General features: G+C 41.2%; 1 protein-coding gene across 4 annotated transcripts in view; it reads left to right on the top strand.

Annotated features, from left to right (window-relative positions):
* The window catches only part of fcho2 (FCH and mu domain containing endocytic adaptor 2), a 52142-nt gene that overhangs the window by 22505 nt on the left and 14987 nt on the right, over positions 1–14650 (top strand). For all 4 annotated transcript variants that reach the window (XM_085280126.1, XM_085280124.1, XM_085280125.1 and 1 more), the window contains exons 8-18: positions 5099–5195; positions 8348–8392; positions 8515–8581; positions 8681–8705; positions 8941–8991; positions 9636–9695; positions 9851–10024; positions 12257–12281; positions 12904–12948; positions 13640–13679; positions 14392–14477. In XM_085280126.1, the coding sequence (XP_085136252.1) occupies positions 5099–5195; positions 8348–8392; positions 8515–8581; positions 8681–8705; positions 8941–8991; positions 9636–9695; positions 9851–10024; positions 12257–12281; positions 12904–12948; positions 13640–13679; positions 14392–14477 (715 nt within the window). The remainder of the gene's footprint in view (positions 1–5098; positions 5196–8347; positions 8393–8514; positions 8582–8680; positions 8706–8940; positions 8992–9635; positions 9696–9850; positions 10025–12256; positions 12282–12903; positions 12949–13639; positions 13680–14391; positions 14478–14650) is intronic.

Raw genomic sequence — 14650 nt, 5'->3', positions numbered from 1 at the left:
TGCTTTGTGCTAACGCTGCTGCTGTAGTTCCCTTAAGATCTGTAGAGGGCGACGCAACTCCACCAAGAGAATCAGAGTCTAGCTGTGGACAGTCTAAAAAAGAAATCCTCTTCAGTGTACACGGCTGGGAATAACAGTTGTTAATAAAAGTTGTTTTAGTGCCCTTATTTTCTGTCGTTGGATGTCATTTTATTGACGTGTCATTGTAGCCCCAGGACAACTTGAAAAAAAAATGTTTACGCATTACGCACATATTTTTTTAAAAGTTACAAACCGAAATGTTTTCCCACATAAAAGCATTTCGGTTATTTGGAGCATTTTTTCTTAAAAGGCAATAATATTACTAATGACAGTGAAAAAAATTATATTTGTGGTTGAAAGTCAGCAGCTAAAGAACTGTTTCACATTTTCATTTAAATGATGACAAAAATCTGCGAGATGTGAACTCTCTGATTTTAAACAAGTGTTTCTTAGTTAGAAGTTCTAAAAATGTATTCTAAAGGGGGTGTAGCATTGAACCAAGACTCAAACATTTGTGAAAACCACAAAACTAAAGTCAAACGTTAGAAACTGTTTCCTCTTTAGGGTTCATCACGATGTAGATACAGAGGTGATGGGCAGAACCGCAGCATAGCACCTCCACTAATCTAACCCCTACCATGAGGCAACCTTTATGTTTATCAGTTCATCGGTTAGCCAGACACCTGCTTATGAGGGCAGGGATAGCTCAGTAGGTAGAGTGGTTGCCCCATGATCGGAAGGTCGGGGGTTCGATTCCCCTTAACAGCTACCCTGAGGTACCCCTGAGCAAGGTACTGTCCCTACACACTGCTCCCCGGGCGCCCAATGGCTGCCCACTGCTTCACTGAGTGAATGGGTTAAATGCAGAGAGCAATTTCCCCACGGGGCTCAATAAAGTACAATAATAATAATGTACAATAATGAATATAAACAGGTGTTTATAAATCTTTCATAAAGGATTTGATCAGTTGTTTATGTTAGTACACCACCAGTCATACTGCCATCAGGGGCCTGTTAAAGTCATCACCAGGTATACAATCCCACATACATGCTCACAAATATCTACAAGGCTTCTGCTAGTAGAAGAAGAGTGTGTAAAACTATTCAACATATGTACATATGACGTAAAAACTACTGCTTCTCAGGTTTTTTTGTTTTTGCACATTTTTTAGAATTAAATGTTTAAGATCACCAAACTAATTTTATTATTGGTCTAAGATAACCTGAGTAAATACAAAATATTAATTTAGTTATTAAATGGAAAAGGTTATCTAAATATACATGTGTGCAAAAGTAATTGACCCAACTGTTAAATCATGAAATAACTGTAATTACCGTAACCACATGTTTTAAAAAAAAAAAAAAAAAGCTGAGTTCAACTTCACTAAACCTCTAGGGTCAAGAAATGACTTAACTAGAACCTGTCTGACAAAGCGTGAAGTAAGATAAAAGCTCACAGAGAGCAACTCATTATGCCACTATCAAAAGAAACAGCCGAGAAACACTGTCAGCTGGGAAAGCCTTACAAAGCAATAGCGGTGAACCTTCCGAGGAGTGCCTGTTCTACCGAAATTACTCCAAGGGCACATCAGCGACTCAACGAGGAGGTCACAAAAGAGCCGAGAACCATATCTAAATAACTGCTGGCTTCACTTGTCTCAGTTAGGGTCAGAGTTCATGATTTAACAATAGGAAAGATAATGGGCAAAAATGGCATCCATGGGAGAGTTCAATTTGACACTGCTGACCAAAAGAACACAAAGGCCTCATATTTGCCAAAAAACATCTTGACGATCCCCAAGACTTTTGGGAAAATATTCTGTAGCCTGACGAGACAACAGCTGAACTTTTTGGAAGGTTCAAGTCCCGTTAGATCTGGTCTAAAGCTAACACAGCATTTCATAAAAAGTACATCATACCAGCAGTCAAGCATGGTGGTGGTAGTGCGATGGTCTGGGATGTTCTGGGGCTGCTTTGCTGCTTCGGGACTTTGATGGTTTTCCATAAGGGTTAGGGGTTAGGCTTGCCCTTTATGGAACCATGAATTCTGCTCTCTGCCAGGAAGTCATGAAGGAGTATTTCCACCCATCAGTTTGTGTCCTGAAGCTCAAGAGCACTTAAAAAAGACAGCAGCAAGTCCACCTCAAGTCCACTTTTTGAATGGTTCAAAAAGTGGCCTAATCAAGGTCTTTGACTCAAATCCAGTTCAGATTTTTTGGCATGACCTTAAACAGGCCATTCACACTTAAACCTTCCCAATGTGGCTGAATTAAAACAATTCTGCAAAGAAGAGTGAGCTAAAATTCCACAGCAGTATGAAAGACTCATTGCCAGGTATTGCAAACATATTATTCAAGTTCCTGCTGCCTAGGGTGAAACAAGGGTTCACAGGGGCTAATTTTCACATAGGGACAGGTAGGTTTGAATAGATTTTTTTCCCCTTAATAACTGAAATCATCATTCAAATACTGCATTTTGTGTTTACCCTGGTTATCTTTGACTAATATTGAAATTTGTTTGGTCAGAGGGCCCGGTGGCGCCAGTGTCCGGCAGTCTCACCTCTGTCAATGCACCCCAGGGCAGCTGTGGCTACAATGTAGCTTGCCATCACCAGTGTGTGAATGTGTGTGTGAATGTAGTGTAAAGCGCTTTGGGGTCCTTAGGGACTAAGTAAAAGCGCTATACAAATGCAGGCCATTTACCATTTACCATTTGTTTGAGCTAAAAACAAAACAAAACAACAAAATCAGGCAAATACTTTTTCCACAACACTCCGTGTGTCTGTGTTTAACATACTTACTACAGTTGTTAGTGTTGTTGCCATTTTCTTTAAAATACAATTTTTATTGTTTGAGCTTTTTGTTTTTTACTTCTTCTTTTTTTACCTGTCCTACATAAAAAAAGAAAAGAAGAAGAAGAAGAAAAAAACAGTTGCCACCTGTTCATCATTGGACGCAGATGGTACAAGCCTGGTGAAGGGACCATTTTCTTTACCGGCACTACTATTGTATCATGCCAGCAAAGAGGCTAGCACACACAAACACACAAAAACCGCAGTGATAATATTAGACATACAAGTTTCTTCAGACAAGCTGGGTAGGCATGGGAGATTTGAAAGGTATGTTTGGTCCATATTTGAGTGTGGTTTGCTGTTCAGAGAGCTTTGAACTCACATAAGGGTAGTTGCGTCTGTCTGTGTGCGTGCTGTGTTTGTTTTGGTAAGTGAGCGTTTGTGTGCGAGCGAGGATACCTTTAAGGCAGATACATGTTTCGAGCATGTGGGCGAAAGACTCTCTGGGAGTTTTGTTGTTTGTCTGTGTGTGAGAGCGAGAGAGAGAGAGGGGGAGAGAGATAGAGATAGGGGGAGTGAGGGTTGATGACATTAGTAGCCTCCATCATGGCAGCAGCACCTGACAGATTGCGTGTACTGTACTGAGCACACTTCCTCACCACTGCAACCTCCCTGCCCCCACCTCCTCAACCCGACCCCCACCAACATCCTCTCCTGCCAGGGCACAGAAGGCTAATGCACTCCACCTCGCCACAGGGGCCCGGGGGGCAAACACATATGTGTGCGTATGCGTGTTTTCGATAGTGGAGTCACTCTGCGCTTACAGTATCACGCAAATCTAAATGGTTTTGTTGAGATGGCTCAGTCAGTCAGTTTCACTTCCCCCTCACTAAACACACAAGCACATACGCACATCCAAAACAAACAAGCAAACACTATCCTTCCTCTCACACTACCCAAAGGGTATCTCAGTGCCAGCAACAATGATGCAACCTGACACAAGAGAATGCCAGTAAAGTACAGTATTTCTCCGCATGCAAAATAAACAAAACAAATGGTTTTAAATGCTGACCAAAGGCAACACAGCTCATATTACTGAGGAACAGCAGGAAGCTCTCCGTTCCTGTATATCATAAAGCAAGTGGCAGCACTAACCTATTGCTAACCATTCCTATCATCTGGGGGGGGCAACGGTCAGTATTTTGGGGCTTTCAGTCGAGGCTTCTTGGTGTGTTCATACAGTACTTGTCAGTAGAAGTCGGACCACAAACAGACTACTGCTGAAACCCAGAAAATCTCCAGTCTCACAAATTTTGTTACTTGTGTCAGATATGTGCTCATAAAGATTATTAAGCGAATGACACTGGTTTCTGTCATGTTATAATCAAACATATTGACATTAAAAGCAGTCATTAAGTTTAATGTGCCTCATTATAAATGACCTATCAAACAGAGCAGTTTCTCCTTGTTTAATTGATTCAGTTATGCAGAGAAAATGTTTAACAAGAGGAGTCCAAAATTGCATACGTCTGCCAAGGCAGTAAATTAACCTTCATGGCATGCATCAGTTGAGCCTCTGGATCCAAAAGGATGTCCCCTCTGTGATATTTACTTGTCTCTCCCATTTTTTTTTCTCTATTAAATATATTTGTCTGCAAAGTTATGATTTGAAAAGCAACAAATGCTTTCTGGATTCCTGCATTCTGATGGGCTCCAAAAGTCACTTCTGACTTGGGCCAAGCCCCGGGTCAAAACTTTTTGAATAATTGTGCCCACAAACAAACAGACAAAGCAAACTGCTCACACCCCCCTCATTTTGCATGGAGGTAATAACGTGAATCACTGAGTTGAGGGGGGGTTCTAACAGCGCTGTAGCTACACTAAAGATCAATGCTTGGCTTGTGATACTGAGGTTTTTTTCATTTGTGTAGGTATTTGCTTGCAGAGGGTAAAGACCTTTTTTTTTCAACTTTTAAGTACATTGTAACTGAGCTGTATAGCTACTGCACAGTGAAAAAACAGGCCAGATTTTAGAGGAAAATATAATCTGGCTTTGCAGGCAGCACTTAAATATGCACATCATCTTCTTATCACACTTTAAGAGAAATGTTACCTGGCAAGTGGTCCCAAATGACCTCTTTTATACAAGTAACAAACAAACTCTACCATTAGTTGACCAACTCGCTCTAAGCACTACATCAGTTAAAAATCACCACAACCTCATTTAAAGAAGACTATAAATTTTAAGATCATGGGTAAATCTGATTTCTTTTTGAACCTTTCCAGGTCCACCATGAATTTGTGAGGAACATCGAGAACACATCAGTTGAGAGCTTAATCCAGAAACTGGCTGAAAGCAAAGGAACGGGCAAAGAGAGACCAGGTAAGCCGCCGGGGTCCTGTATGTTTTATTTAGAGTAATTTATATTTTTCAGTGTCTGTACTGTGTGTTAAGAAATTGTTGCCAGGGGGTATGGGGGGCTTCTTTCTGACCCAGGCTTGTGGAGAGGGGAGGGGTATATAGAGAGGGGCAATTAGTGGTAGGAGAGAGGGCCATCAGAGTCAATCACAGTAATCTGCTGTAAAGGTAGGCAGGCTTGGCATTCCAGTAAGCATGTGACACACCGGGGGCTTTGCTGTGTTCACAGGCTAAGCAGGCATAACCAACTTCTTCAGGAGGTCAGGGCTCAACAATAACTCTTGTGTAAACTTTGCCATGCCACAATAATCAAGGGAAAACTCCACAGACACTTTTGGCTCCACTCCCTTACCTCCCTCTCATTCATGCACACGCACTCATTCCCTTATCTCCTTGGTCGATATTTTCCTTCTTTTACAGCGTCTCTGACGTATTGTTTTTTTTTCTGGCATTAGCCTCTGTAGTCTCATCATGCAACATAGCTCAAAACCCAGTCTGCAATATTACAAGCTGCCCTTGTGCACTTGTACTACATCACGTCAGGTCACGGGCGCAGAGGGGTCACCTCTGCTGTGTTTGTGTGTACACAAACGGTGACCCCCTGTGTCCAGACGCTGCATCTAAGAAGTGGTGGCCTTCATTTGTTTGGACAGCAGTATTAATTGACGCTTAAAAAAAACGGTCAGAAAATTCCTTCCCCGTATCAAACGCATTCATTAGGAATTGCTCACCAGCCCTGGCCCTGTCAGAAAAATAACCCGTCTGTCCCCGTGATGAAATAGCTGAACGGATGGCCGGTCTGGAGCCTTTAGAGAGAGAGAGAGAGGTTGAATAAACTTTCTATTGCGGAAACAATCCCAAAGTGACACGCTGCGAGGCAGGGGGGGTCGGCGTGTTCAACGATATCCAGCTGAGCTGTCAACTGGCGGCGGGCCAGACACGCAAACCACTCCACCCCTCTCTCTGGCTCCCAGTTGCCATGTGAAGCATATGCAATTTGAAAAAAAAAAAAATCCATCTTCCTCTCATGCGTGACTGCATGCTTCCCTCACAGAGAGTAGAAAGAAAAGAAACATCTTCCCCTGTATAAACAAAGTCGTCTGTCTGTTTAGGAGATGCTTAAACAGTTCCTAATGTCTGTCCAGATTTAGGTAATATTCATGCATCTGGTGTTTAGACATTTTCGGCTGTTTGTGTGGATAAATATTGTCAGATGGGATCGCAGGATGCCGGTGGCAAAGAATTCCTGCTCTGCTTGGGTCTCATGCAGATTCCTACAGCCTTTTTTTTTTTAAACATCCCGATGGCACAGGGTAATCTTTCAACCCCGTCCACTACTTTTGTTTGACTATTTTTACCACTGATGGGTAAATAAACACTGATGTCATAAGTTAATGATGTGTTTCTTCTTCTTCTCCTTATAAAAAACACCCAAAAAAGCAACACTCGACATATATTCACATGTTCTTAAAGCTGATTGAACAGGGATGATGAAATTATCTCTCGCCTCCTTCTGTGAGTCTTCTTGAATGAGCACGCCAGGGCTGCTTTGATTGGCACGACGCTCTCACTCACTCAAAACCCACAACAGCCCTCCGTGCCGCCGCTGTGTGTTTGCCAGCAGTGCTGAAGCCCGATATTGCACAGTAGAGTAGATCGGTCATCGGTGAGCTTTATCCACTCCACTTGCTCGCATGCCTCTCGTGACTCGCCGCTTCCCTGCGCTTCAGTCGGCATCGCACACTCAGAACAATGCGTCGATTCTGCTCGTGACTGGCCTCTTCTTGGTGGTGGTGGGGGGCAGGGGACTGCATTGGACTGCTGCTGTGTATATTTTGAGTTAAAATATCATTAGCTTTGTTGTTTTCAGGTCAAGCCCTGTTAGTGTATTGCAGATTTCGCCGGAGGGTCCTGCCCCATCTTTCTTTCTCTGTATATCTTTCTGTGCCTCCTGTTAATCTTGTGTACACTCTTAAGCTTTCTAGGTATGTGCAGTATATCACCCATTTCTTTCATGTCACGCATTTTAAGAGCTAATAGTCATAGTCACATTGCCATTTAAAACCATTAATTAACCACTGTTTGTTTAATTGTGTACCTAAGAAGGCGTGAGTCTTTTAAATGGATTGTAACTACACACGAATACAGAGGCACGCACCGCCTGATCTAGTGGATTTGGCTGATTGACACGTGCACGCATTGCATGCCTTACTTCTCATTTGTGTGTGTGTGAGTGCCTACTCGGCGTGACAATCAAAGTGCAGGGCGTTAGAGGCAAATATGCATAATTGACGAGGAGTAAATTAGGCGTAAACGTTGTTGTTTTTTGTTTTCTCATCATTTAAATGACGTGTCCAAATAGCCAAAAACTATTTGGTTTTTTGTTGCTGTTGTTTTTGTCCATATAAATTCATGGCTGGTTTCACTCCAAATGATGCACTGATCAATTGCTGGAACCGATTTAAGGATTTGCCTGTTAGCCAAGGATGTTTCAGCGATTTCAGTCGATCATGTTTGTTTGTTTATGGTTTGTTCTTTCTCTCGCCGTTTTCTACATGTGGGAGTGAAGGAGAAAAGGGCGTTACTTAAAGCTCAAGAGCAGATTTGTCTGAGTGTCTTTAAACACTTCAGCGCATGTAATCTTGCACTCGCTTGTCTTTTTCGTAGTAGGGTTTAGTAACTGTGCGTGTGTCACGCGGCCGGGTTTAGTTTCACCGCAGTTTAGCCTTCACACCTCCCGCTTGCTGAAAATACCCGAGCTCCTGCAAGGATTTGGAATTGGTTCATGGTTGCGGTGAGGTTTTGTGCTTAGAAGCGTCTCTCTGTGAGAAAGATTATGTGACGGTGTAGAGTGGGGCTTCGTGTCAACCAGGAGGGATTGTGCCATCTCTGTAAGGGCCACCAGACACACAGTTGACTCTGCTATTGACCCTGTCTGCCCTCTGGGAGCAGCCTAGCTTTGTTTGTATACACTCGCTGCATTGCACGGCAGACTGCGTGTGTGTGTGTGTGTGTGTCTGTGTGATCATTGCGTGATTCACATTCACAACGTTCACAGCAGTGGGTCATTGACCCTTTGTATGTCAAATGAACCTAAATGATTTTTTTTTTTTTAGGACCCATTGAGTTTGAGGAGTGCAATGTAGCTATTGCTGCTGAAGGTAAGCCTTTTTGTAAAAGAAGAAACACATTTGAGGGACACAAATATTAAATATGTCTGAAAACTGATGCTTTTTAAATAAATCTGTGGTTAAAGCTCTTCATTTTTTAAATATGTATTAAGGAGCCAAACCCAGAAGAAGAAAACTATTAATCCCAGGTCGGAGGAAAGACAAGGACACAGACTCTACGTGAGTAGAGACTCGTATTTCCAGTCCACAGCACAATTTATGCATCTTCACTCATCTTCACTTCTTAGTCATGATCACGTGACCATTTGTGTCTTCCAGGGAGTCGACAGAAGTCGAGGCTGCTGTGAGTATAACTTTCACCGACGCAGACCGCGACTATAATCTTTGAGTTTCACCCTGTTGTGTTATCTTGATTTCAGACAGCAGGAGGTGGAAAACATCTTCGTTCGTTTATCGCCATGTTCTGTTTTAATGATTTTCCGGTCACTTTCTCCATCTCTCTTGTTCCCGTTCGTTTCGGTTTTTTGTGGATGTGCTTGTTCACGTATTCATGTATTCATCCCTCTCTGTGCTTGTAGAACACCGCCAATGGTGCTCCGCCTGGATACTTTGCAGACATCCAGAATGCTGTAAGCAAGCTATAAACGTCACTCTTACACATAGTGTCTCTTTCTAACACATGCGCAGCAAATATTCATACTGACATAGATAATGCATTTCATTAAAAATCTTAATATCCTACAAAACGTGTCCCTAATGGTATAAGGTGTTGTGTGATTCCACTGAATTTACAGGGCTCTCAAATTTGGTTGTGTAGGATGAGATAGTGAAAAATCACCATAATATCACCCCTTTAACCCAGTCTTTATTTGTTTTAGGTTGTTTTATGTATCTATAAATATGTGTACTGATTTTCAATTGTAGTATATTTTTTATTATTTAAAGCCTCAACATGAATGATTGTACCCATTCATTTACAACAAATTTATATCTAAGCAAAAACACCATTTTAGACTTAATTGGAATTTTTTGCCTTTTGAAGTTAGGTATTAATCAACCTTCTTTTTAAAATGTATCATTTACAATTTAACATGAAGTTTTAGCAATTTTCTGAACAAATTGACAAAATAAAGTTATTTTTATCTAGTTTGAAATGAGCAGCATAAAGAAAAGATGCGTTAACAAAGGATTTCATCCTGTAAAATTAACTTTGTGTTAACTCAAAATAAATTGTGGAAGAAAGGAAAATCGTATCCTGCTTGTGTTTTTGCAGAATGTTCCTCAAGTTGATGAAGAGGGTTTCTGCATCAGACCAGAAGTAAATGAAAACGATATCCTTTTTTGTTTGTCTCAGCGCCAGGCTCGCTTGTTAGGCACGTTGGAGTTGTTGAGGTTTTTTTTAAACAAGGCTAAATGAAACTCAGATTTATGCCCATGTTTCTGATCTGAGGTTGTTGCCATTATCCTCCTTAACTTCTCTGCTCACATGCCAAAGAGAATTCCTTCTACTCGTCCAGCGACTCGGAGGATGAAGACGAACCCAGGAAGTTCCACGTGCAGATCAAGCCCGTTCAGCCAAACAACGGCGTTCATCAGAACCAAGCCAACATCGATGAGCTCAAGGCCTCCATTGGAAACATCATCCTGTCGCCTTCAACCTCGGTACGGCTCGTGACACTGATAGCACACCAAATAGTAAAATCCTCAAAGATAAACTTGTTGCTACCTTGCCCTGCTGCAGAAGGAGGCTGCTCTGCTTGTGTAACACTAGAGGGCATCACGAGAATGTAAAAACGTCCCCTCGTAGGGCAGATTAAACTGCCATTTATCAAAGGTGTTTCCCATTGGTTACTCTTTCTTGAAGCTATTATTTTTTACATTGAAAAGCTTTATGTTTATTTTACATGCTATATTGTTTTCTTATTCATTGAGGTTCATGTTTGTGCAATTTTTTCTTTTTCTTTTTTTCTTAGAATTTAGATTAATATCAAGCAACATTAGGATCACTTATTCTTTCATCTTCTTTTTTCAAATATTAAGAACTCAGAAACAATTTTTGAGTTAAGTGTGTGATGTTGCTGTTTCTTACTCTCGCGCGCGCACACACACACACACACACTCTCAGCTCTTTAGGGAATGTTTTACAGCAATGCTCTGCAGTCTGCACACATACACACGATCTGTGACCTCAGTCATGGAGCTCTCCATTCAAGTCCTTGTCCCTCATCATCTCTCAGTCTCTGAATCACTCTCTGGCGCTCCATGAAAATAGCCACTGTCGTTAAACTTTAAAACCACTACGGCTTGTGTGCAAACGCACAGCCTGTGTGCACTGAGCTGCTGTTGTTAATAGTGTTGTGGAGCGGCCGAGAGGGGCACGCTCAGTGTTGCTAAGGGGGTCTAGTGGGTTTCACCCGCCTCGCTCCCTGGCTGCACCATTAACCGATTGTCACGGCATCCTCTTTCCCAACTTTGGCCGTCTCTCTCAGCCTCAGCTCTCATTGCTTTTCCTCCTCGCCATTTGCGTCGTATCTCACTCTGTTTTTCCCCCCTCTCGTTTCTTTCTTTGGTTTTAGTCTTTGGGTTTTATTGAAGCCCATTTATTCTAGACAGGACTCTGTTGTGGTTATTTATGAATACTTTATGGGGTTCGTTACGTAGTTTTGACAAATGTTCCCCCCCCCCACCGACATTAATTATAAAGATAACTTTCAAGCTTACAGAGATGTTTTTTCTATTAAGTGCAAAAAAATAAATAATTTCGATTGGGAGTTTTAACCTTAAACCTTGTCTGTCACCGATTTGTAGTTAAACCCACCCTTACATTCTCGTCTCTGTCACTACTGATTTGAATTGAAATACCAGCGTAGTCTTTAGATTGTATATGCCCTCCTTTTGTTTATTTTCTGCTCCCTCTGCCTATTTTATATTTACACAAAGCTGAAAACATATACTCCATCCAAGATGATGACAAACATTGCATCATCTGGTGTGAATTATTGATAGATTTTCTTCCCCCATCAGTGCTCATTTTTCTGTCTTTTTTTTTTTTCATTTCTCCTCCTGTTTCGTTTCCCCTCCACGGTGTTCCCTTTATTGAAATAGCAATGGAAGTCGTGTGTGTGTGTGTGTGTGTGTGTGGCCAGCAATAGCCATAATTGAACCCATTTGCCGCTTAGCGCCTGTGGGACTAAACCCTGGCCTCGCAGCTCAACGGCAGTTAAATGCTTTTGCTATGTTCCTTAAACCCATTTTGTTTCTTTTTTTTGTCTCCCCCCGTCTCCAACCTGACCTTTATTCTTGTAAGAAATAAATTCTTCGCCGAAAGTGTTGGACCTGAAGAGTGCATCTCACATAGGTTGTGTTAACGCAGTTGGACCCGGGAAGATTTATGTCGCAGGAAAAGGAGAAAAAAAAAGAATCTGTAAAGGAAGCTGGTGAAGAGTTTGAGGCACGCTCTGTGCTGTCTCTGACTGATCGTTATATGGGATTACGTACACGGTTTTGTGCTGCTGAATTTTTCACCCTAGGTTTAATGTCTGGTATGTGTGAGTCGAGAGTAGTCCTGTGATTTACTGTCTTGAACTCTAAGTGGAAAAAATTCCCTTTGCCATTGGGAATAATTAATAATACAATTTTGACCAGTGTTAACACGTATTTTAATAGGTATTTGCTTTTTTTTTTTTTAATCCCCAGAGAAAGTTAGGGATCCATTCAGCATCGCATTGCACTTTGTAGATCAATTCTCCCTTCGTGAAGTCCAGTTTGAAGAGCGCGAACACCTCTTTCTTGTCCTTTTGTTAACAAGTAAACAAAGTTCTGACATGTATCGGTTAGTAATTGGCTTTGGGATATATGCATCTTTGATTAATCATTGTCTGTTTTTGCTTTCAGGGACAGATGCGGAGGAACCAGTCCAGTGAGTATTTTTTTTCTTCCAGACCTTTTCTTTATCTGTGTTGCTACATGACTGTGAAGGATGAAGTGGAGGGGGGCTCGACTGCACAACTCCTCGACCACGTTTTTCCTGGCCCGGGTTGTTTTTAAAGGGGTTGTCTTTAAGAGGGAAAATCCAGAAATCTAGCCAAAACCAACACATCCCAAGAAAAAGTAAATAACTGTTCCCTTCTATAAATCTGAGCTCGGGGGATATTTCCCTCCAATGGTACAAATAAGATTAATTGCTTAATTAACTGTTTATGTTTGGACATGTCAGAAATTATCTTTTCCCTTCTGCAAGCTGGCACAGTTGTGGGAGTTTTGCTGAATTTGTGTATGTCCCCAAGAGCTTATGAAAACGTGTTTGTTGTACTCCACGAGGTCTTTGATAAAAGAAGCGTAAAAGCACTGATTATTCACCCAGAAAGTTTTAATCTTCTTTTTATCTTGTTTTTCTTTTTATTACTTTGTTTTTATAGTCAGTGTTTGTATGAGACTTAATGATAATCCCATTCGCTTTCTGCAACCCACACACTGATAGCATTTACATCAATTTGCAAAAATTAGTAGCATTGATAGATGTATACTTTACATGCGCTCAGGGATCACAGGAGTGTCTACAGTAAGGTCTAAGACTAAGGGCTTCGGTGAGTATTTTTTCACTACAGTAGTTGGCCTGCAACCCTTCCTTCCCCTCCACTTTTAAAATGTCTTCCACAGCCCTCATCGCTGTCCCTTCCTGGGAGCCTTTCATACAGCTTCTGAAGCCAGCTGACCCCCCAGCTAACATCACTGACTCACTGAAAACTTTCAGTTTCTGAATTTGAAGGACTTAAATACACGTGTGGTTTTAAATCTGGGTCCTCTCAGCAGTACCTTTTTACTTCTAGTGCTTGAAGTGCTGCTTCAGGTCGCTTATATGGATCTTTTCAATGTAAGGCAGCGCTTTAAAGCAGGGGAACAAAAGAACAGGGCATTTCCTGATTAGTTGCTTCATCCCTTGTTTTAAAGTGGTACCACCATATTGAACATACAGCATAACCTCCTGTGTTAACTCTTTTGCAGTATTTGGATGAAAGTTCAAAAAAACATTTTACAAAGCAGAAATAAGAAAATTAAACACCTGTATCTAACCTTACTGCAAATATATATATTTTCAGTGGTACTGTAGGTGGTGGTTTAATTTTTTTTTTTAATGGGGAAAAAATCTGGTTTAAGGTTTAATTATCAAATATCTTTTTTTAAATTTGATTTTGAGTAACTTGCTGTGTATTTGCTGTCACCACTCTGTTAAGAACTGCGGGCCTGACTTTTCTGTTTGTTTTTCTCTTGCTTCAGGTGATGAGCTAGGAAAACCCAGAGTGCCAACATCATTCGAGTGAGTACTGGAGTAAAACATCAAACCTTTGCCTGCTCAGTGCCAATGATCATATTTTTCTTTATGTTTGCGCCGTCTGTGAACATTTCAGTTATTATTATTATTATTATTATTATTATTATTATTACCTCTGCCAAGGAGGTTATGTTTTTGGTAGCATTTATGTCTGTGTCATTCTGTCTGTAAACACAATAGGTCGAAAAGTGTTAAAGGAACTATTGTAAAACTTTTTAACAGTGTAGAGTGGAGTGATGTTAACCATCCACTGAAAGTTGGCTTACATACACCAAAAGGTCAACTTGACAAAAAGAAACTATGCTTCTTACAAGTGTAGTGTGCAAATAGAAAGTACCATGCAAAGATTTAAAATATCATGTCACAGTTGACCTCTAACCTCTCCTTCAAGGTCAGTAGATTGTGATCTGAAGATCAAAGTGATAAATAATGCTATATAGACCTATTTAAAATCTGTCATGCTGCCCTTATCTGATTTTTACCGCACTACAAAAGAACAAAGAAAACAAAATGAACATATCCAAAATAAAATACTATTCCCTTAAAAGTAAACACTGCCCAGAGAGAGAGCTGCATTGGTGGAGGTTTCGCGCTCTCTGAGTGCTTCTTGTTTTATACTGAATCCAAATGTGCTGCTTTATATTAGAAAGGTGACGTCCGTTTATTTGACTTTCTCTTTCTCTCGTAACTACGGCAGGCTGACTAACAACGACCTTCTGTCTCTGGATCCTTTAAGTCCAGCTCAGGCCATCAGATCTTCCTCCGCTGTGTCATCATCGGCAGGTAACCCACAGACAGTTTGTGTTTGAAATGATTTGTTACAGCAGAAGCATATAATTAAAGTTGATCACTTCCTGCAAATATTAAATTACAGAAACTGGGTAATAGTGAGTGGCAAACGAGTAGTGATGGAACAGTTGTTCCAGTGGTTGACTGTCCAGCGGGCACCGTGTGGG

The sequence above is a fragment of the Mchenga conophoros genome, linkage group LG7, assembly GCF_057382185.1.
Source record: "Mchenga conophoros isolate Kocher_MC1m ecotype Shallow Benthic linkage group LG7, M_conophoros_male_GT1.1, whole genome shotgun sequence".
In the NCBI taxonomy this organism is placed as follows: Eukaryota; Metazoa; Chordata; class Actinopteri; order Cichliformes; family Cichlidae; genus Mchenga; species Mchenga conophoros.
Note: the sequence above shows the minus strand (reverse complement) of the source record. Positions and strands in the feature narration are given on the sequence as shown.